Source organism: Carassius auratus, chromosome 1, assembly GCF_003368295.1.
Source record: "Carassius auratus strain Wakin chromosome 1, ASM336829v1, whole genome shotgun sequence".
Lineage (NCBI taxonomy): Eukaryota > Metazoa > Chordata > Actinopteri > Cypriniformes > Cyprinidae > Carassius > Carassius auratus.
The window spans coordinates 5,984,498-6,007,997 of NC_039243.1; the positions used below are offsets into that span (position 1 = coordinate 5,984,498).

At 38.4% G+C, this 23,500-nt stretch overlaps 1 protein-coding gene across 1 annotated transcript in view; it reads right to left on the minus strand.

The window, feature by feature from the left end:
- The window catches only part of gstcd (glutathione S-transferase, C-terminal domain containing), a 40,230-nt gene extending 16,834 nt beyond the window's left edge, over positions 1 to 23,396 (minus strand). The window contains exons 1-5 of the mRNA XM_026204990.1: positions 23,299 to 23,396; positions 22,505 to 22,956; positions 21,072 to 21,512; positions 18,699 to 18,956; positions 15,182 to 15,275 (exon numbers count right to left, since the gene is read on the minus strand). Of these exons, the coding sequence (XP_026060775.1) occupies positions 15,182 to 15,275; positions 18,699 to 18,956; positions 21,072 to 21,512; positions 22,505 to 22,912 (1,201 nt within the window). The 5' untranslated portion in view covers positions 22,913 to 22,956; positions 23,299 to 23,396. The remainder of the gene's footprint in view (positions 1 to 15,181; positions 15,276 to 18,698; positions 18,957 to 21,071; positions 21,513 to 22,504; positions 22,957 to 23,298) is intronic.
- Positions 23,397 to 23,500: the final 104 nt, after the last annotated feature.

The following is a 23,500-nucleotide window of genomic DNA, read 5'->3' on the forward strand; positions in this document are numbered from 1 at the left end:
ATTGTGATGCTGAAAGTGATGAAGGAGAAACCAAGCAGAAAGACGTTCATAGAATAATGAGATATATTGATCAGGCAGAGTTTTTAATTCACCCGAGATAGCAGCCAGGCTTGATTCACAACCCCCTGCAGTCCTCGGAGACAAACAGAGAGGCTGATAGTGTGGACAGAGATGATTGAGACGAGACGCAAGAAAGAGGTGTATGTGTTGGGAAGAGAAAGGATGAAACAAAGAAGAAAAGATCATGAGGTCTAATCAGGGCTGCACTGAAGCAATCATCAATACCGCAATTCCTTTTCACATTACTTTAGATCCATGTTTATTTATGTGCCTCTTCATATATTATCCCACAGTTTTAATAAACTGAAATTTCTCCGTGTGGTCAATTATGTGCATGTACACCTGTACGTACCTCTGAATGACATCATTCTAACAATGTACAGAGATGTATTGATCTATACATGTGTATTGCAGTAGGGATGGTTATCTCAGCTACCTTACAGTTCTGGTTTAAGAGAGCGGTTTTCTATTAACTGAACTGTAGGAGATAATATAATAGGAAGACATAATTAAAAGCCTGATTGCATCAATGCAATATTGTAATTTAGATTTAAAATGATTGAAAAAATAATGTGCTCACCAAGGCTACATTTGTTTAGTCAATTTTGGCTTTCTATCTGAACAGTAGTGAATCAATATGTGATTCAGAACAGCAAATTATGGCAGCATGCAATGTTCCCACTGAACTAGCATTTTCAAAACCGACGGAATGGAGGATGAGAAAATGAAAAACAGCGTCTCTTTTCAACATAACTCAGCCTAAAAGAGTTTCCAATAGTCTTCCAGCCAGCGAACCAACGGGAGAATATTTTCCAGCAATCCAGGGTAGACCTCAATTTCTTTCCTTTCTGCTGTAAAGTGTGAATGTGTGAGCACAAGCAGGGGAGGGGGAACTTTTACAGAGGACACAAAAGCAGAAGAAAACAGGCCCCTCGAGTGGACGGTCCGAATAGCTTGTTTGAGAGGTTACATCTGTGTTTGCAAGATTAAGAGAGGCCTGAATGAAGGTATTTAAGCAAGAATTGCTCAGGAGGACATCCTCAAGGTTGTTTTTCTGCAAACTATTCACAGGCACCGCTTCAGGGAGCTGGAACAAAATGCACGGATAGTTAATAGATAAAAGGCCAAAATCAGCGACCTCAAATCACTTGGAAGTAGGGCTGTCACTTTTGTGAAAAAAATATTTTTCGATTTTTAAGACATCTGTTCGTTGAATCGATTGTAAAATCGATTTTCCATGTCTAAAAAAAAAAAAAAGACGTTTCCCTTTTCAACGTCAAATAACGGACGAACGTAAAGAGAGCGCTGGAAACGCACAAGTCAGCAATATTTCTTATTTATTGGGATGAAGTGCAGAATAACAAACAGCAACAGAAGTGCAACATTCTCGAAAAAAGATATATGCAGAGGGGACGGCTGCCATAACAAAAGAAAAACATCACTGCAGTCTTCAACCCGGCTGCATTTATGATTTAGGCATTTAAAAAATCTCCAAGATTATTTTAATAATGATTCAATCCATTTCAAACAACCGTTCAGGCAGGCATATTGAAATGCGCAAAAAGTTAAAAATTTATTGAACAGGAAAACAAGTCGATCAACATTTTCGGGGTCCAGAGCATTTTCATTTTCGGGGTTTATTCACTATATGTCCAGCTGTTGAGAAGACGTGCTACGACCGCACTGATGTCCCAGGGACACTCAGGTACAGCTGCGCAAGGTGGGGGTATTACTGCCAATTTTCCACCACAAAGCCGGTCGCTGTCAGTTTGCAATGGTCCTTTTTTATAACTCAGAATCTCCTGTAATTAGATGCGCGAATGAGGCGAATTAGTGTCTACTGCGCCGCGAGACCTCCAGACGTGCGTAAACGCGTCTTTACATTGACTTATTGAAATTATTCGCGCCAGACGCTCTATTTGCGATTGGTGTGAACGCAGCATAAGAGGACGCTTTCGACGTCACTGGGTCTTATAAGCGCGTAAAATTGCTGGTATTTTCTGTCTAGCTGTTGCAAAGTATACTGCACTTTCGGATTTCTTTATTTTCTTTTTCTGCTTGTTTGTGAGTTTTGTTACATGTATATTTTTATTGTTTAATTATTTTTTAATTAATAGTGTACATATTTGGTTAAAATCGATTCCCCTTTTTTTATTTTCGAAGCTTTTTTTAGTTGGTCCGATCGATTGTGAAAATGTGGACATGCCACCCAACACTGCTTTCCAAAGTTAACTTTCATGAACTGAAAAACAAGCACATTATTGGTAGGCCACACATCCATCTCAAAATACCGTGGTATTACAACTTAAAACATCACTTGTTCTACAGCAGCACTTTATGGTAAGATACGTTTTTCGTTTCTTTTTCATTAATTTCTTCATAATACATGCCTCTAACACTATGGCATACACATGAAAACACAAGCACTAATGAGGGAGTGCATTCTGGGAATAACTACATAAAAGCTTTGAAAAACTGAGAGGATTGGAACATAAGCCACATTTTGCTCACATTCTGGCTATATAAAGCCGTTAAAAGCAAATGTGCCATTTTTTCTTTGTGCTTAAAAACACAGATTTGTACTTTCACAAGTAACTGAGCCAAACCTCCAAGACTTCAACTCAAATCAACATTTTTCTCATTTATGAAATAAATGTTTTGTTCTTGTTGTTCTGGTTACTATGCAGAGGCACAAACAGTGAAATTTGAGCTCAAGCTGGAATGCCGCAAGATAACAGAGCCTCGCAACAGGTCAAATTTGTATTAATTGCTTTTTTGACATGTTCTTTTAACAGCTATAAAAAACGGCTACTTCCTAAAAACTGACACATTTAGGTCAGCCGTGTACAAGGTTAAATCTCAAAGTAGGCAAGCAAGAGTTGAAACCACGTTTGCATTATCCTGCATGTATGAGGCATTCCAGACAGACATCATGATGTGGCTTGGTGTTAAATTAAGCCTAAATGATTAACCACACAAACATCTGCATTAAAACACAAACCATGACATGGCAGACATGCAGAGACGTTTACCATCTAACAGCATTTTAATGACCTCTTAGTGATTTCAAAAAGAGAACATACACGTGAAGTATGACAGGAAGGCTGTTTTCTGATAAACTAAAGGCCTGCGCCTCCACGATTACATTGTTCAGAGGAAACTGGAAGAGCTGTGGGGACGGGGAGGCTGCACAGACAGCAATCTCCCCCAGCCCTGAGCTCTCCTTTGGAGACACATTTGCTGAGAGAGAAAAACAACAGCTGTATTGCAAACATGGCGGTGCAGCTCATCTGGCTGAGCTCACGTTCCCAGGGAGCCCACGTGGATTGTGTGGGAAGCTGATGGCAGCCAACAGAAGCTCAATGCTACTTCCATGAAGAGACTCTCTTTACTGAAACTCATTAGTAAAGATGGCAGCTTGATTAGTGCAACCCGTTATTGACCGACAAGCTTTTTGTGGAAGGGAAATAAAATGAAAAAGGGGAATAAATGAATACAGAACCTTCATTCTCACAGTGACAAGGAGTAATTCGAGTCAATGTTAATTCTGCTCACGTACAGCACTGGGCGAGGTGTCCGCTTTTGTTTTCCATCCAAAACCCTTCAGATCGTCCCAGTGGAAGCTCACAGGTCAGCCTGTCCTCACATAGGCACAGAATTTACACAAAAACCACAGCAATAAACAGATAGTCAGTAGAAAACTTGCATGAAAAGTCCAAATAATAAGTGGAAAAAGGTTTAATCCTGCTGAGCAAATCTTTCAAACTCTTTCCTGACTCTATATGCTGAAGGTCTCTTATCGGGACTCTATCAGCCATGTTTTGTGCCTTGGACGCCAATATCTCAGAGATCACAATGAAAACAGGGACGCCTTTGTTGAAACTTGAGTTCCAGAACATTCTTAAAGCTCTCAGACAACGCAAGATGGACCAAACTGTGCCTAAAAAAAACAAACTATGTTTTATACTCAGAGTGGTCTTATTTAAAAAAAAAAAAAAAAAGTAAAATAAAAACGTGGAAAAATCTGAATATAATCACTTCCAAATGTCATTTAACAAAATTACATTTTTGAAGTTAAGCTACAAAACTAGTTTTGTAGGCAAGCTATAAAATATTTTGTTGAGCAGAAATTTCTGATAAATTGTTATTTGGAAGAAAATAAAACAAAATACTTAAAATAAATACAGTCATCATGAACATTATCATTATTACAGTAATCAGTGATAATTATTTATTAAAATTATCAAATATTTGAAATAATTTTGTATTTGCTTTTAATATACTACCACTCCTAGTTTCTGTGTACATATATATATATAAAGGTTTGACTATGTGATTACAGGAGAAGTCTTGGTTTCAAAAGAACCTCTGCCACGGAGTCATGTAATAAATTAATGGCCCTTGACTCCTGACATGATGTTCCCTGACTGCTGCTCTGAGGGCAACCAAAATCACTGCAGTGTTTCTGAAGAGAGACAAAATAAATGCAAAACCTCAACATCAAATTTCTCTTAAACAATTAGAAGAAAAAAAAAACGGCCTTCGGCCAGTTTTATAGTTAATCAGCAATAAAGCAGCAGGGATGCTTTATTAATGTCTGGTTAGCATGGTTTATCATGATTTTAGCAACAAACATATATCATTCTATTCTAATGAGTGTCTTTCCTTGTCTTCAGCTTTTGACATCTCTGCTCAGGATAGCCGGTTGGAAAGGTCACATCGCATACTTCTACAGGTCCAATGCCAGATCTCACCAGCTATTATGGACTTCCTTGGGTTGGATGGACGTGCACATCTCATTCTTTAAAAAACAGACTGTGAATAGAAGGAGAAAGGTGACGCGAGCTAGAAAAAGCCGACCCATCTGCAGGCAGACATGCTGTCAGAGAGAGTAAAGAGATTCAAGCAGCCCTTCGGTTTATTAGTGAACCAAAAAAGCCAGGCAGAACAGCCATTAGGCAGTGTGAAAAGAATATACGAAGTGATCTGTGCAACACTTCATTCTCTCCGGAAGACAATGCGCCTTCATTTCACTGTGCACAAGTGAACTGTCAAGACAAGGACTGGATTCTAATTTGACAAAAGCGTCCAGAAGCGACCCACCTGGGTAGCAAGATGCAGAAGCAGGAATGATCAAAAGCTGCTGGGATTTATGCCCTTTCAGCCAGAATGATTCCAGTTCTGACAAGAACTACCCGATCGAGAAATATTTTACTCTCACAGAAAGAGGAGCACAGTGCAGAGAAGCCCGGCTTCAAGTCAGGATTTAAGAGAGGCCTGGGAAATGATCTCCTCCTGAGAAAGAAAACAGAAAATCTTCATAGACGCTATAGAGCCTATGTACTCAACCTGCGGCTGCAAGCCACATGGGACTCTTTCCTGAGAGTGCGGTGTCTCAAAATCTCACATTCCCTGCCCCTCCAAAGTTTTCTACAGCAGGTTTTTAACTAAGGCCATGCAGTTGTAATGATGAAAGTTGCAGAAATTATTGCAGAATTTCCCCTACATCTGTCATATCAGGTGGAATAATAGTTATATTTTACATTTATATGGATGCTTTAATCTAAAACAATTTCAGTTAATTCATGGTGCAGGGAAAGATTTTTGCATCCTCAAGAACTGTGTGCATTTCCTGCTAAATTGTAAATTTAGTAATTCAGACCATTAAAACGATAGAATACCAGTATGAATTACATTATATAATTATATGAATAATATGTTGACCTATATAGTATGAAACCAGATTGAATGGTTTCATTCAGTACTTTGAAATGCCAATGAATAAAATCATGGATCCATATTATCCAATGACAAAGCAATTCGATTATTTAACCTCAAAACTGTTTTTGTGTTCGAGAAAAAAAAAAAAGGTGTTAATTTTACAAAAGCACACATTAAACCACTTTTTGGACAATGGAGGTTTTTGCACTATAAAATGAAGAATTTATATTAACATAGTAGTTCAAACACTTGAAAGACAAAGCTAAATTAAGTTGTATAATACAAAAAGATCATATTAACTGCATGAAACCAAAGACCCAATATTCAGTGTTGCAATCAGAGGGCATTTGTAAAACATTGCTATTCTAATGTAAATAAATGTTAACCTTAAGTAGAAGTGCTTTAAAAGCTATAAGCTTTAGATATGCTAGGTGTTACGGTAAAGCCATTTAGTTGGGAACACCCATACACCCCTATACACGAACAAACACTACACTGCTTCCCCTGGAAATAATCTGTATTTAACACCCAATCCAACACAGCTATGATAACACTGATGTCCTCATGCATACGTTCAGTATGTGGGTTCATGTCAGATAAAGACGCCGCCAAAACATATACATTCCTAGTCTGGAGAAATGTAAATACAACCTCTGAAACCAAACACCACCTTCGAACAAGACGTCAGAGATTACATTGTTCCACGGCAATGTGCACAATAGTTGTTCTGTTTGTCTAACACATCTCTGCCATTCCAGAGAGTTTCAAATTCACACTTGAGTTGTGAGGGAGCGCGGGTGTTATAAAAACAGATGTGTTGGGTGCTGACCACCTTATGAAGACGTGTCTGCAATGGGTGATGAGAAGCCTTCACAGATACAAAAAGTGCAGGCAGTAAATGCACTAGATTCGTTTATGCTTTCATTCTATCATGAAGAACTCTCGTTTACCTTTTCATACAGAAACTGTGATCTAGGACTTTTTTTTTTTTTAAACACCCAGAGGAATCATAACTTATGCTTCCATCTTGCCTTTAACATCATGTTATCATTCAACTGAGAACTTTAAGTGAAGCACTGGCTCCCTGAACTAACATTGACGGATGGTTGAACTCCAGGAAATAGCCGTCACACTTGAAGACAGCAAATATACTCGCATTCCAAAAATGGCCTACATCCATCTTTTTGCACCTGCATCGTAATGTAGACCAAAAAAATGTGCACATCTCACTAACTGTGATGCATCTGGAAATACCTAAGATCAATTCAAGTAATAGATAAAACTAAAAAAAGGCCCTCAAAAAGATTGCAGCAGTCATCACTTGGCTTACAAAGAAGATTTTTGTCAGGAAGAAAAATGTCAGCAGCTAAAGGCTTAGCATATGAAAAAAGGACACGAATTTGGCCATAATCCCAGAAAACAAGCAAAAAAAAATATATATAACAACATTTCTCCCAAATTGCTAAGAAAAAAAAACCTATATACACTCTTTAGATCAAAACTAAAACGGGTCTCAATAAGAATCTTCACAGGAATATGTGATAAATGAGGTCATTTTTTTGTATTTTTTTTTTACAGTTTAGCGTGAGCATCTTCAACCAAAAAAAAAGAGAAAAGAGAGTTTTGTATGTGACTACAGGTGCTGTTTTAAACAGACTCGAATGAATCCAAAAGAAAACTCTGTTTTATTGAGTCTTCAGACAATCATTTGAAAGCAGAAATACAGTATGCCCAAGTGGACATTTTGGGTGAAAAATAAACTTGACGGCTAGACAGGAGTTACAGGTGGAGGTCAGCGTCTGAAGGATGATGGCTAACTACAGACATTGCATATGAAATGAGAATCTGAAAAGGAAGAAAAGAAAAAGCAGTGAAAATGCAGAAGAGCGAGACATGAGGAGGGTAGAAAAAAGAAAACAAAATGCAAATGACACTTGTAATTTATGGTTCCTTGTGGCCTGATCCAATGTATTATTCAGGATAACAACAGAATAACACAGCATGAAAATTAACAAGGAAAAATCGAAAGGCTGAGAAGCGAGCAGAAGAAATGCTCATTTAACACTGGAAACAGGCTGTAAATTATAACACAAGCATTAATTAAATTAACCATGGGTACCCAAGCACTGCAGAAGGATAGATATTTCTAAATATAAAAATAAAAAATAATCCCACATAACATATTACTTCACATGATGAGAAAAATAACATTGCCAGGTTAAGAAAGTGACGCACAGGAATAATTAGATGGCATTTTAAAAATAAAATGGACTGCCGTATTGCACTCAAATTGATGACTCAAACATTTCATCAATTAGTAAAACTTTAAACTTTAAATTTAAAGCTCTCTGGGTTGTGGCCTATATTGAAACCACTACCAAGCCGAGAAAGTGCTGATGAATCTCCAGTTGGGACCAACAAAACTGCAAGCCGGCTTTGACAGCAATATTTAATTGGTATTGATTAACTGAACCAATCCAACTGATGAAATCGAGGCTCAATTAATCTAACTGAACGAAATATCGGCTCTAAGAAGGGTAAGTGCCATTTGTAGTTGGCACATGTATGGTGGAAAAAGTGGGACCTACAAGTGGGGGAAATATTTATTTGATCCCCTGCTGATTTTCTAAGTTACAAAGAAATGAAGGGTCTGTAATTTTTATGGTAGGTTTATTTTACAAATCAAGACAGAATATCAACCAAAAAATCCAGAAAAAAACATATTATATAAAAGTTAGTAATTGATTTGCATTTCAGTGAGTGAAATAAGTGTTTGATCCCCTACCAACCAGCAATAATTCTGGCTCCCACAGATTGGTTATGTGCCCATGTGGAACACAGATTAGTCCGGTCACTTGAATGCAGAGTTCACACTGCACGATTTTAGCATGCTTTTTCACTTGCCGACAGGTTTTACAAAATTGCTGACAAATGCCTGAAATCGGAGGCAAATCGGTGCTTGTTCATGTAAGTGACAATCACGTAGTGTGAATTATCAAAGACATGATCTGAGGGAATCGCTGACATGCTAAATATCTGGAGCTGTCGGCGATTCACAATCACACTGTGTGCAATGATTTCTGACTGAAAACTACATCGATGATGACCTACACCCAATGAGGGACCAAGATACAGAGCAGAGGGAAATTCGGGGGGGGGGAGTTATAGACCAGAATATTAGTATTTTAATAGATATGAACAATTATATCACACAGAAACAAACACAAACATTTGTCTGACCAGCCACAACATCAGCATAACCGTTACTTCAAAAAAATTATTTGCAGATCACCCAATCCCTGTTCCCTGCATCTCCCTCCTGCATAATCTGTTTTTCTTTTTCTTGTAGCTGGAAATCAGCTCACAGTCAATTTGTGGGCTGTATATATATATTTTTTATAATTCCAGTCTGCTTAAGAACTCTAGTCTGATGCACGCAGGTTCTCACGTTATTTTCTCATCACTTATCACATGTTTTGTTGCGAAATGTAGTTTGCAGACCAGACAGAGCTGTCTGCGTTTCTTATTATTATTAAGTCATGCAATGTGAAACCCATCCATCGTGCAGTGTGAAAACAGCAGCAACGGAATGCTACCCCTGATAGAAACCAAGTTTGAAAACAACAGCGATCCGATGAGTTTTAAAATCATGCAGTGTGAACTCGCCATAAGAAGTTACTCTTAATGTCAGCTTGTTAGGTGTATAAAGACACCTGTCCACAATCTGTATCTTCCATTCCAAACATTATGCTTTGGGGCTGTTTTAATGCTAAGGGTACAGGACTACTTTACCGCATTGAGGGGCAAATGAACGGGGCCATGTTCTGTAAAAGCTTAGACAAGAACCTCCATCCCTCAGCCAGAACACTGAAGATGGGTCATGGATAAGAATTCAAGGATAACAATGACCCAAAACATACCGCCAAGGCAACAAAGCAGTGCCTCAAGAAGCAGCACATCAAGGTCATGGAGTGGCCTAACCAGTCTCCAGACCTTAATCCTATAGAAAAGGGAGCTGTGGAGGGAGCTGTACCTTCGAGTTGCCAAACAACAGTCAAGAAACTTTAAGGATTTAGAGAGAATATGTAAACAGGAGTAGACCAAAATCCCTCCTGAGATGTGTGCAAACCTGGTGACCAACTACAAAAAATGTCTTACCTCTGTGCTTGCCAACAAGGGTTTCTGCACCAAGTACTAAGTCATGTTTTGCTTAGCGATCAAATATTTACTTCACTCACTGAAATGCAAGCAGTTTCTAACCTTTATATTGTGTTTATTTTTCTGGATTTTTTGGTTGGTATTCTGTCTCTATATGTTTAAATAAATGTAGCATAAAAATAACAGACACCTCATTTCTTTGTAAGTGGAAAAACTTGCAAAATCAGCAGGGGGTCAAATAAATATTGTACACCTTCAAATAGCTGGTGAATACAGATCATTTTCAGAATAAAGATTTAGATCACTAGGAGTGTGAATTTGAATTGAACTGGCCACAATCCACACAAAGTTGAATTGGAATGATAGATAAATACAGGTAATTCATTCTGGGAAATTAAGTGTTCTTATACCCTGACGAACAAAAGTTATTTTTTTTTTATAAAAAAAAAAGAAATAAAAAAAACTTTTAATAAAGGCTTTTTCAAGCAAATATTCAAAGTTAAAAAAATTACAGTTTTAAGAATTTACATTATTTTTTATGTATTTTAATTCGACATTCTTATATTCAAACTGCAATTCCACATCACTGTAATTCTAAATTCAAAACTGAAGTGTTATTTAAAAGGTATTTTCAATTCAACTCTGACTGGTGCATTCAAAAGTGGCAGCAACAACACAGACTAATTCAGGTATAAGACAAGCTACAGTAACTCTTCACAGGGTTTTTTTGAGCTACCAAGAAACAAACTCATGTCTGCAATGTTGCTTCAGGGTTGCATGCCAGCCTTGTACTGTGCTGATCACTTTTATAAGTCAGCCAAGAAGGTTTCTTCCAGTCTAAAAATCAGTACGGACCAAATGTTTGCCAACTGTCAGAGTCTAGTTCCTTAAGATGAAGCAGCATGTGTCTTTTAAGGTTTAGAAGTCATTTCAAAATCATTCAATCATGTGACTGAGCAATATCGCTTTTTTTCAGTTTCAGGAGGCTTTCATTTGACCTTCTTTCCTCTATGGCCATAAACTGTCTAGAGATGAAGCATTTCAGACAAGTAGCTGCCAAAACAGGCCAATGTGTCCGGAATGCACCTCCCATGTAATCGCCCCCTTCCAACGTAAACACACTGAAGTGTCTTAATGCTCAACAGGGTCGCTGTTGACAGTGGAAATGAATTCATATTCAAGGCACCATTGCCTGCCACATTTCCCAGGTGGCCCCCGGGGCTTCTCTCTGCTCTGTAGTGGTGACAGTGACTAGCTCTCTCTCCTGCTCTCGACAAACTGCATAATAGACACCCTGGCGATGCAATCCTCCCACAGACTGCCCTCAATTTAAAACAATATTTATCAGCACTCAGAAGGTGGCTTGCAAAATGTGGGTGGTAGTTGCAGTAGTCTCACAAACGTCTAAATATTTAGCTAAAATGGCTCCCAATGTAAATGGCCAATAAATAAAATTCATTCACTGCCTTTTTTGGAACAGAGCGTGTCAGATTTCCAAAGACTCTAGTGCTGAAGCTAATCTCTCAAATGAAACCGGACTATGTAATCTTGTCCATACGACAGCTCCTCTATAGACCTGCCCACGTATCAACATCTTATGCCATGAAGCAGACATTGAAACTAACACACCCTGAAACAACTAAATGTGGGTAAAAATATTACAAGAGTAGTAAAAAAAAATGTCCCAGAGGACAATCTCATTGTTCAATGTGAACATGGGGTTATGATCACCATACATACAGTGGGAAAATCATGTAAAGATGATGTTTAGTTCAACAGTGTGGAGGGGCCCAACACGGTGCCTTGAGGCACTCCTACACCATCTTCTATTCAGGAGATCTACTGACTAGCACTTAAACACCAGGAGACCATGTTTTCCTTTGTGTTGGAAGCCAGGATCTGCTGACAGCACATCTAAATGTCTGCTTGAGTAATCTGGTTTTAAAGTTACGATACAAAAATTCAAGTGTAAGTGCTCTGGGCGGCACAGGCAGACTGCTGATACAACTTCTCCAACAGTTACAGACTATGACAATCCCATAACAATGGAGATTGTCTTTACTCCACAGGTTACCTGACTGTTGAAAGACGACAAGAGCGATTAGTGGAGCACTGAGGTGATAAAGGATTTGTAACAAACAGCATGACATATACAGGCCTCTCTGTTCTTGCACCTTCTCTCTGTTACTGCTCATGAATTCAGTACTTGAAAAGACATTAGAAGGAGGCATGTGTGGGTGTATGCTGACAGACAGAGCTACTATAGTAAAGGAAAAGATGGTACCAAATAAAAGCAGCATACTTGCATGTGGGGGTTTAGCTAAGTGCCGATGTTCAGTAAGTGTCTCAAAACTGTTTTCTCTGAAGTGCCCTGCATTAAAACACTAGAAAATCAACAGCAGAGGCAACATGACTCCAGGACCATCTAAAATGTCCAGGGAATTTGTTCTTGTGTTCCCACAGCACGTTGCAGACAATCATTTCTTCTCATTTGGGAGTTCATCTCTGAAATAGAGTCTGATGCAAATGTGAACAGAGCAATGGAATTTCACTACAGACTGAACTGAAGAGAGAAAGAAAAAAAACATCTCCTAGAAGCCTAAAATTATAAGTAATCTTAAAATGCAAATGGAAGATATTCGGTTATTGGTTTGAAAGAAAGTAAAAAAAAAAAAAAAAAACTCCTTTTTCCTGCATAGGCCAGGGTCAAAGCAGTTACTTTGGACTTACAGTAAAATACACTGAATATGTCATACAGGCTAAAAGGGACCCAGAAACCACTTATTAAACTGTTCCAAACAAGTATTTCCATTCACTCATGGAAAACAAGAGGAGAAAAATGTTCATGGAGCTCTCTTCTAAGCAAAGCAATTTTGGAGGGTGTCAAACACCAAAAAAATACAAATATAGTAGTCCATATATGTCACTATATTACAAGTCAACTGAAGGCATAATATCTTTTTGTAATCTAATTTCATAGCTGTGGTCCCCATTCACTTTCTATTCATGGAAAAGAGCAGCCTGGGCAATATTCAATAAATACCTCCTTTTGTGGTCTATGAGGCTGAAGAAAAGGAAGCCATACGGTTTTGAAAATCTTGAATTTGACAATTTTCATTTTTGGGAGGACTACTGTATTTCTTTAATATGCAGGGGGAACAAGAAGAGAGGAAGTGTGTTGCTTTAGTATAAATATTCGCATTTCCACTGTCAGGCCAGTGCGAGCCAGGGCTTAAAACGGGCCGGGCAGGGCTAATAGCCTTCGGGCCAGTAGCACCAAAGCCAAAATAGTGCTGCGTTTCCACTGTCGGGCCAGAAGCTCTGCAGCGCTTCACAAAAACCCACCCATTACACGCCTCTCAGGAACAACGTCATGCAACCCCATCATTTCAGCAACAAAGAGAAGTTATCAGAAAACTAATGAGAAATAATTCACTGGAAATAGCGCGATCACAAAACTAACACGATAAAAGCGCCAGTTTGTTTGCATGCTTTGTTAAATATTTAAATCCAAAAGCATCAATGTTTTACTATAATAAGGTGAGGCATCATAATGAATTAATTTATCAGGATTGAAAATTAGTCACACAGAAATAAAGCGTTATGAACATAGTCTGCTATTCATTCGAGTCTGTTTCTGTTTATTTCTGTTAATATATACACATCACATTTAGAAAGAATGATAATTTCTATATTTTTATAAAAGGTCCCGAACAAAAACGAAACAAGATGAGACTTGTGACAGATAAAATATGATACTAAATAAATACATGATTGTGATAGAGAATAAGAAGCTGACGTCTGATTTCTCCAGTGGCCACATTTACCATGTTTACTATGTCTTTTACATCGCTTATAAATATTTCTGCCTTGTATGGTGAATATAATCCAAATCGTATCAAGTTATTTCAAACACTCGCTGCTGACTGAAAGCGAGTTTTGAGCTCAACTTATTTTAAAAAGTTTTTAATGATGGTTTTGTAGCAGTTATCTTTATCAAATTATCAGCGGCGCAGACACACTTCAGACGCGGAGAAAATCCGCCTATGTTCATAACCCCTCCTATAGCCCCAGCTGGCCTGCTTTGGCCCAAGGTTTTCATCGGGCAAAAAAACCCGGGCCACTGGCCCCGAGGAAGCACAGACGAGGCACAATCAAGCTCCGGAAGTGACAGTGGAAACGCAACTTTTTTCCAAGGCACGTTTATTAAAAATTTATTTCAGTTTTAGTTTTAGTACTTCAAATTTAAATAAAATGAAATGAGAAATCATGGGTTGGCACGTAGCTACAATAAAATAAGTTTAAGGTTTTTTTAATGTTTTAAGGTAACGTTTATTTAAAGTAACAGCTGTTTAATATAATTTTAGTCTTAATTTTTTATTTTAGTTTTAATTAATGATAACACTGGAAAGAATGCTCTAACCTCCTTACATATTTGAGAGAGGGGTTTATTTTCAAAATCTTCCCTCAAAAAGCAGACAATTAGGCACCAAATTTCTTAAGCACTAACTCTGACTATTCTTACCAACTGGAATTGTATGTAGTCTTCTTAATCAAGTAAATTATGCTCTCAGGGGCGTGAGTCGATGAGGATTGTTTCTAGACTCTTTAAATGAACTGGATTTCTGTCTCTCCATGGAGCTCACTTGACTGTCTGTGCGAGGTGATTGACATCTGGCTCATTCCTGGTGAAAAACAGCTGCCTGCTGTTTGAGCTATAAGACCCCAGAGCACAGGACAGGCATGAATACTCTCGCTCGGAAACACATTTCTACAGGTATACATTTGCTTACAAAAAGGCAAAGCAATTTCTAGTTATAGGGGACAAAATGCTCCAAAACTGATTTTAGATGCACAAAACAGACATTAAAGCTGTCACTTCAATTGTGGATATTATTTCAGGCAACGTGTGAAGCAGAAACAGTTGAAAATGAAATCTAGGAAACCAAGCAAGTACTGCAATACTGTTATTTCTTTGACAAGTATATTTTTTTGTCATGCATAGTGGATTACAATTTTGAATGCTTCAAAAGGAGAGCCGGAAAACAGTTTTTAGTGTCCTTACAGGATTGGCTGATGAAAAAAAACAAAAAAAACAAGGTTCTATTGACATAGGAATAGGAATTTCCCCTTTCCTTACTCATCTTTTCCTTGCCTCTCTCTACTTAATGTTGTCAATAAAACCCTGTTTTTGATAAATGCATTGGCTGCATAACGTGTGGAAAAAAACACCCAAGGTTACCTTCAGTGGGGTTGACAGCTGCCGGCAGGCTCTCCCAATCAACGGTCCATGTAGGGCAAGGGTGAGCGGAGTAAACAGCGTCTATCCCATTCTCCTGCAGGACAAAAAAAACATATAAACACAGGTTTAACCATAGACTACTGACAGAAGCCTCCAGGCAAGAGCACACTTCCTCAGAACACCTGAGACAAGGTGCTAATTAAATCAAGAACCAGTTACGGAGCAGTTCAACCCACTTTAGAAACTCCTTTAAAGGTTGAAGTCCTACAATTGATTTTACATTTCTCCTAGTTGGTGTTTAATAATCAAAGAGATGGGAATGGGTAAAAAGTGTGCTATGTTGATTATTCCACATTGAGAATATGAGATGCAAACAAGCACTAATAGATAGAACACTACAGACAAAGACGTCAATATATATGGTGTTATTTTGGGAGATTTTATGGGGTACTTTTTTAGTAGCAGCAACAAATTTTCACCAGTCTGGCAAGATGAAGTTAGTCACCGGTTTAGAACGAAATTAACCTGAACTACCAAACAAACTCATGTGGAACAGGGTAAAGACAGAGCGAGATTGGTGTTCTATCCAGATTTTTACTGTTAACTGAACAGTTTTTTTATTATTATTATTAAATGGTATTGCAAGAATTATCACTTGTTGGATGCTTTTCTTTCACTATTATAAAACATTATTAATTTAACTGTGTACAAAACTTATTCAGTCTACAAGCTAAAAGGTAAGGTCATAAGAATTGTACATTCAGTTACTTATAAATAAAGTGAAAACAAATGTACAAAAACATGTTCCCGCAATACTAAAACCCAGTCTAATATCAGACACCTTAGTATTCCTAATACCACTGCAAAACTGAATATTGCAGTTATCTTTTATATAGTTTATTTAAAAAAATAATTTATTTCTATTTAAGGCACATTTTTCTTATGCAATAGAACTTAAGAATCCTACAAATGATTGAAAATCACTCCAGACAGTCCCAAAACAAGATTATAAAAAGGATCGTTACAGTCTTGGCTTCTGATTGGTCAACACAAACTACAGAGACATGCTAAATCGCACTATATAATGTAATGCTGTGTGTCATGCCTAACGACACCCTTTAGCTACACCTAAATTCACAAATCGTATTAATTCTCTCTTAAACAACTAAATTGAATTTTTGAGACACTCTTGGTCATTGATTTAGAACAGGTCTGGTTCTGGTTGTTAAACAGTAGCTGGTTAGGATGCATCTCGGTTTGCTGCTCTGTCATTACAAATCCGGGCTGGCCATAACGTTTGGCTTCGCACATGAAAATGTAATTTGCTCTAAAGCAATAAGCCACCAGCAACAGCTGCAGAGCAGACCTAAAGCAGAAAGCACGCAGCCTGGAAGATCCCAGTGGACTGCTATGCATTAAGAGAGCCTGCTGAGCTCCAACACATTCACACACACCAAATTGATATCCACTAGCGTGACGGGAAATATCTGATTTATAGTTGCAGAATGCCAGAGATGGCAAACACCAAACACACACACACACACACAGAAAAACCTGGAAGAGAAGTTCTGCAGCAGGCCTGGAAACTCGACGGCAGCTGTGTGTTTTTATCACCTGCTGGGGACCCGACTATTGCATTTTGGTCCGGGGCAGACAGAAAAGAGAGCCAGCACTGTTACTCTGTTTGCCTCTCCTGCGGGAATCATACAGCAGAAGTGTTTGAGACTCTTTACTCATTACTGGCAGATTTCGGCAACGATGAAGTGTTGTTGGAGTTTGTGGGTTGTTTAGATGCTGGGTAAATCAGCAGGTCTGCTATGGAAGTGGTGGGGAACTGAATAAACAGGCAGAAGACCGCACAGGAGGTTATAGACTGAATCAGCGGTACCTCCTGGGAAAAAGAGGGCACTCATCAGGACACAGTAATGATGTCACAAGCTGAGCTTTTCATGAAATACAGCCTTTGGGTGCATTATTATCTGAAAAGGTGAGGAAACATGGGGTCTGTGACTGACTACAGCAAGTGATTCATCATAAAGAAACAAATGCTGCATTACAACGGTATAAAATTGGTGGGAAAAGCACAAAATTGGGTTAAATATAGGGTAAACCGCACTTTGAAAGTATGTAGTACTTTGGGCCCAAACTAATTTGAACACTAGATCCAAAAAAATAAAAATAAAAAAATAAAAAAATAAGGTGAACTGAGAGAAAATAAACATTTCTTTCAGAGTTTTGTTATAATGCCTCTCTCTTCATTAGATGAAAATGTGGTGCACAGGATTCTTAAAGCAATGGAGAAATTTAACCAGTACTTATTTTTTATAATAAAATTAATGAACCAAAATATGAAACTTGTTAACTTTTTTTCTTATTAATCGTGAGAGCCATTTATTTTTCAGGCCATTATACCAACTCGTTCTCAATGAAAACTATTCAATAAAAATAAATCCTAATATTTAATACCTAGCTGCACTACTGTTCAAAAGTGTGGGATTTGTAAGATTAAAAAAAAAAAAAAAAAAGTCTCAAGCTCACCAAGGCTGCATTTATTTGTTCAGAAACACAGTAAAACAGTAATACAGTGAAATATAACAATTTAAAAGGACAGGTCTCTATTTAAATATATCGTAAAATGTCATTTATTATTGTGACGCAAAGCTGAATTTTCAGTCAAGTCTTCAGTGTCACACGATCCTTCAAAAATCATGCGATGCTCAAGAAACATTTATTATTATCACCAAGACTGAACAGCTGCCGAATTTAACAATTCAACACAATTTTTGATGTTTGTAGTTCCCACTTACCAGAAAGGCTTTATTTTTAAATTATGAACATAGCATTTATTATTAATCGTGATTTAGTCTGCAGGAGTGTGAAGAATTACACAACTTATATTTATTTTATGCAATATCTTAATTTTATGAAGAAAAAAAAAAGCAAAGGTGCACTGAATTCATGCGTCTCATGTTCTTTTGACTTCTTAGGTTACTGCGATCACATTCATATCTTTTTACATAAGGATCGCAAATGCTTTCTTTTATTTACGGATTAGAACATTTCATGATACATGTAAGCATTTCATTATATGATAAAGTTTACCCTCCACATATTCTTTACCCCAGCTAATGAATGTCAGACTCACAGCTGAAAGAAATCGCAGTGCAGACAGCCCAGTAATACCAGCCTCCTTAAAGTATCAAGTGGCAGAGAGCCCCATCAGTTAAGAGTCGGCTGCTGTTCTGCCTCGCTGGAGTGCATAAATCCTTTATCATCATGGTTCAGGCCCCCAGTGGTGCACAGGGCTGCCGTGAAGGGACGAGAGCACAGCCCTGGACACACTGGGAGCAGATCGCTGTTTAGGGATTTTGTGAGTTCACCATTGACATGTTTAGTGAAGGGGCAAAATGAAGCGCTTTTTTCTGTGAGAGGGAAAAGTTAGGGGAAGAGGAACGAGGAGAATCAAAAAAGAGAGCAAGAGAGTGGGAGAAAAAGAAAGTGAGTGAAATTCAATTACTTGCAGTTTTGTGAGAGTTGGCCGCGGTCCCCCGATGAAGGGGTCTTGCTTGAGTTTTGGCCCTTCCTCCTCTGCTTCATTGGGTTGTGGATTCTCCGGCTGCGGAGGGCAAGGGTCAGCCGTGCTGAGACCAAGGAGGGCCATCCCACAATCCTTTGCGGCCCTCAGTACGCTGGGGAGCTCCTGTACACGCTGGTACCATCTCAGCAGCAAGGGGAGATGGGAAAGTGTGGCGGGGGTGTGCTTTTGGAGTGAGTTCTGGAACAGACATTTAGGACTGTTATAAAGATCAAATGTTTTGTATTGTAATATTTTTCATGACAAATAAGCACATTGTATTTTTTTACAAATTTACAGACAGAATGCCAAATAAATGATGCATTTGCATATGTACTGTATATTAATTCATTAATTATTATGTAGACAAAACTGAAATCAGGATCTAAAAAACAAGTATAAGAGCAGGTCGTAATTCAGAAAACAACGTACAATTGTTATATCAAATGGGAGAGAGAGCAGAGGCTCTGTGTGTATGTCGTGCTCCTGTGGAGTTTTCTAAAAAGCGTGAACGCTTATTAAAAAATGCACACTGACAGCAAAATGCTCTGACTTAAGTAACCCATCAAAGAGTTGTGCCCACTGAACCGAGATCAGCTCGGGAGCTGTGATGCTCTATCATCGCTCCACAGAGGGAAAACGAGGAGAAAGGGATGAGGAGGACAGAAGGAGGGAGACATGCTACACGGAGTGTGAAACTAGGAGGCACCGATGCGCCTCTGACTACAGAGAGCCACGAGTGAAAGAACGACAAGAGGAGGATGAACAATGCAGAGAGGAGAAAGAAAAGAGCCAGGGAGAAAGAGAAATGGATGATGGAGACCTCCTGAAGGGACACATTCACTATGATATTCTGCTCCATAGCTATCACTTCAAAGTGCGTCTCTGGTGTGGAGATCTGTGGCGAGAATACATTAAGGTATCATTCTTGTCCATAACCCTGGGTATGAGCAATAATATCAGGGATGTATGACGAATTCAAATTTAAACCATTAAAAATAGTAATACAATTTAAAACAAGCATTATAGGAATATTAAATAGCTGTTGCTCAATCAACCATGTGTGTGGCATTAAAAGTATAGTTCATCCAAAATGAAAACTACCCTGTGATTTACTCACTCACACGCACATCCTAGGTGTATATGATTTTCTTCTTTCAGACGAATACAATCAGAGTTATCTTTAAAAATGTCTTGGCTCTTCCAAGATTTATAATGACAGAGAATAAGGGGACAAGATTTTGAAGCCCAAAAAAGTGCATCCATCCATCATAAAACATGCTCCACGCGGCTCTTGGGGGTTAATAAAGGCATTCTCAATTGAATCAATGCATTTGTGTTTGTGTAATTCACAGTGTTCTTGCTACAGTCAGTGTAACTATACTCTGTACTGAGTAATATTAATTAACTACATTTAATTATTATATGGTTACGATGAGTGTTTGGTTTAGGGTTAGTTGCATGTAATTTATTGTTATTACAGTAGTATGTACGTGTGAGATGTTTAAAAAAAGACATCGTAAATATAGTGTTACCGACTTTCATTTTTTTATATAGAAACTGCTTTTTTACATTTTATTGCAAAATATGTATATTTTATGCAAATACGCAAATATTTAAGTAGTTTGCGATTGTTCGCAAACTGACTGTCACTCATCAATGATGGAGGTATAATATTGTTTTGGCATGATTCGTTTGTTACGGTTTTCTGACTTCAACAAAAGCATTTACATTTGATCAACAACCTCAGAAATCACAAGTAGGTCTGTCCTTAAAGGTTTAGAAGTTTAAAGGTTTATAAATCAAATCATCTCGACTTCATGAACTGTTGTAGTCCTTTAACACCGCCGACCAAATGTAGTCTAACTGCATGAAGTGGAGGATTTTGATTGGCTAAAATCAATGATTTTAATAGCATTCTAACGGTTATAGTCTGTTGACGTGGTCAGCTTTTAGTTATCCTTACAGGAATTATTCTTGGTGTGAACAGCCTTTATTAAATCAGCTGCCACAGCTTTTCTGATTCTCAAGAGTAATAGTCTAACAAACACTGGTGTCAGACTGGGTCAAGCTCTTAGACTGAAAGAGTTCAGGAACAAACCTCTGGCCTTATTAATGCAGGACTGAGAGAATCACCTTGAAGTAGGAGAAGTCACAGAGGAACGAGAGACGTCTGTGTTTGATATAACTTGAAAGCACCTGTGAGCCTCAAAGGTCTACTCCACTTCTAAAACGAATAAATGAATGGCTATCTTTGTGAGGAATTGTGATTTATAAGTAATGGGATAAGAACTGCTTTCGATGTGTTTGTTTTACCAGGTATTGATGGATGCAGGGCAGCAGGACGACATCGGTGAGGGTGAAATACAGCCCTTCTGCAAACACATGCTCCAGCTCTGGCAGATCTGTGGTCTTGACTTTCCTGATGTCAGAGCGCTCCCTGGTGGAGGGAGCAGGACCTGCTTCTGCAGAGAGCTTCGCCAGAGCAGCACTGAGCTCAACACCTGGATGGGATTCATTTGATTGACTCTCCATCTCTGAGCTAGGGCCTTTAAGATGAGAATCGCTCTTCTTCTGCTGTTGTAGCTTCTGCCGGCGTATCTTGTCATCATTGTGGACTTTGACGGGTTCCCCTAACCTCTTCTCTAAGTTCAGGATCGCAGCGGGAAGTCGACACATCTGGTCTTCAGGGTTTCGTAAGTGTTCCTCCACTGCGGAGGGAATGTCCAGCTCACACAGTCTAGTCCACTGACTCACCTGAGGAGCAAACCACAGTCAGAAATCATTTAATAACAGACATGTGTGAGGTACGACTCATGAAATATATGGACGGATAATGTGACATGTCTTTGTATGTTTCCAGAGTTTCAAATAATTAAGCAAACTAAAGATGCACTGATATTGAAATTGCAGCCAGTAATGAAAAACTGGTAATTATTGACAAGTTACGGTCAATAACTGATAAATGTTGGATATTACAAACTGATGCCATCTTCTTAAATTAAAATAAAGCATATTAAAAGGGTTAATTATGTATTTATATTTTAACACCATATCAGCAACAATGGCTATACTGAATTCTTTTTCTTTTTTTTTCTAATTACCTTTAATTTATCTCCGTTTTTTTTTTCTTTTTTTTGTCCTTCAACTTAAACTTATTACATTTATAATTTTACTTTAATAATTTAACTTTCTTTTTTTTCTTTTTTTTTCAATTTCCAGAAATAATGTTAATAGCTTTATTTAACAATTAGAACAATGCAGTACATTATCATAAATGTACAAAAACTCCTAATTTGTTTCACTGGTTCGTATTTTGTCCCAATCATCTGTATATATTTGACCTTCCTGAGAATGTCTTTAAGAAATGCACTTATAAAAATTGCTTTACAGTATCTTCATACCATAAATGTTTCTAATATCTGACAGACATGACTGAAATAGGTGTCTTGAGACATCACACCTGTCCACTGACAGCCCAAGGCTCTGAAAACAGCGGAAAGAGAAACAGGAAAACAACCCAAGCTTGTTTTTGCTCTGTTATGCCTTATAGCTACTATCTGCAAACACTGGGCTCAAATTTCAACATGTAACTGTGTGATGCTGAACTCCAATATTGAAGTGATTCCACTTGTCAAAACATGTCAAAATGCTTGTCACCCTACAGCTACACTATTAGTTCACACTTATGATTATGCAAATGGATTTGAAGCAGTTGTCTCCTGGTGGTTTTTAATCTGAAGTCTCACCTCGGCACACGCCTTCAGACAGGTATTCTTGAAGCCCAAGAGTGATGCTACATCCCTGCGGCCTGGCATCAGCTGGCATGCTCTCTGAATGATGTGTCTCAGTATGACAGCTAGTCCAGCTCTGCAGAAGCAAGCGGCAGGCTCCAGCGCAGCCGGCAGACGACACATCCTCACAAGCCCTGGCAGCTGGTCTCTCCTCACCTCAGAGACAGACAGACCCCCGGGCACCAGACCTGACAGAGATGGCAAGATGTCTGCTTGATCTGTGACCAGACAGACATGGAAAGATGAGCACTCAGTGTAGGACAGGAGGAAGAGGACGATAGAGGAGTGCAGGGGCAGAGATACGGATTCGTTCACAGTGGACACCTCCAGATAAAGGCTCTCTTTGTCTTTTTGTGGCTTCATTCTGACAGTCTAGTGGAAGGGGGATCACATGAAGAGCTTGAAATCTGCAACAGAAATGAAGGGACGCATTTAAAACGCAAAATCTGAACGTTTAGGCAGCATAATGCCAGGGACAGACTTTATTATGAGAGTGAATGACTGGAGCAGTTACACACAAGTTCAGTGTTATGAACAAGAGGTCAAGTCATGTCAATGAAAGAGCATGTGTTCAACTATGTAGCATTAATTTTTTGTGCAAAAAGCAACTGTACATAAGTGGTTGGAATAGTCTTTGAATTGTTAGCTGTATTTTAAGGTTACAATCTAACTCATGTCACGACATCATAACATAAAGCGAAAAGTAATAATCCAAATAAAATGATGAAAAGTGAAGTGTATCTACTCACAGTGTTTGAATTGTGCAAAACATCCACTAGGAAACGCATGTGAAAACTCCGTGTTACATTACAAACAGTCCGACTATAAACCGAAGATCGCGTTTTGAGTTCCACCAACGCTTTACTTGGCCTATGACGTTTAAAATCATACACAACTAACGAATAACATTTAAAACATTTATTTTTCATATATATCGAGGAATTTATCATG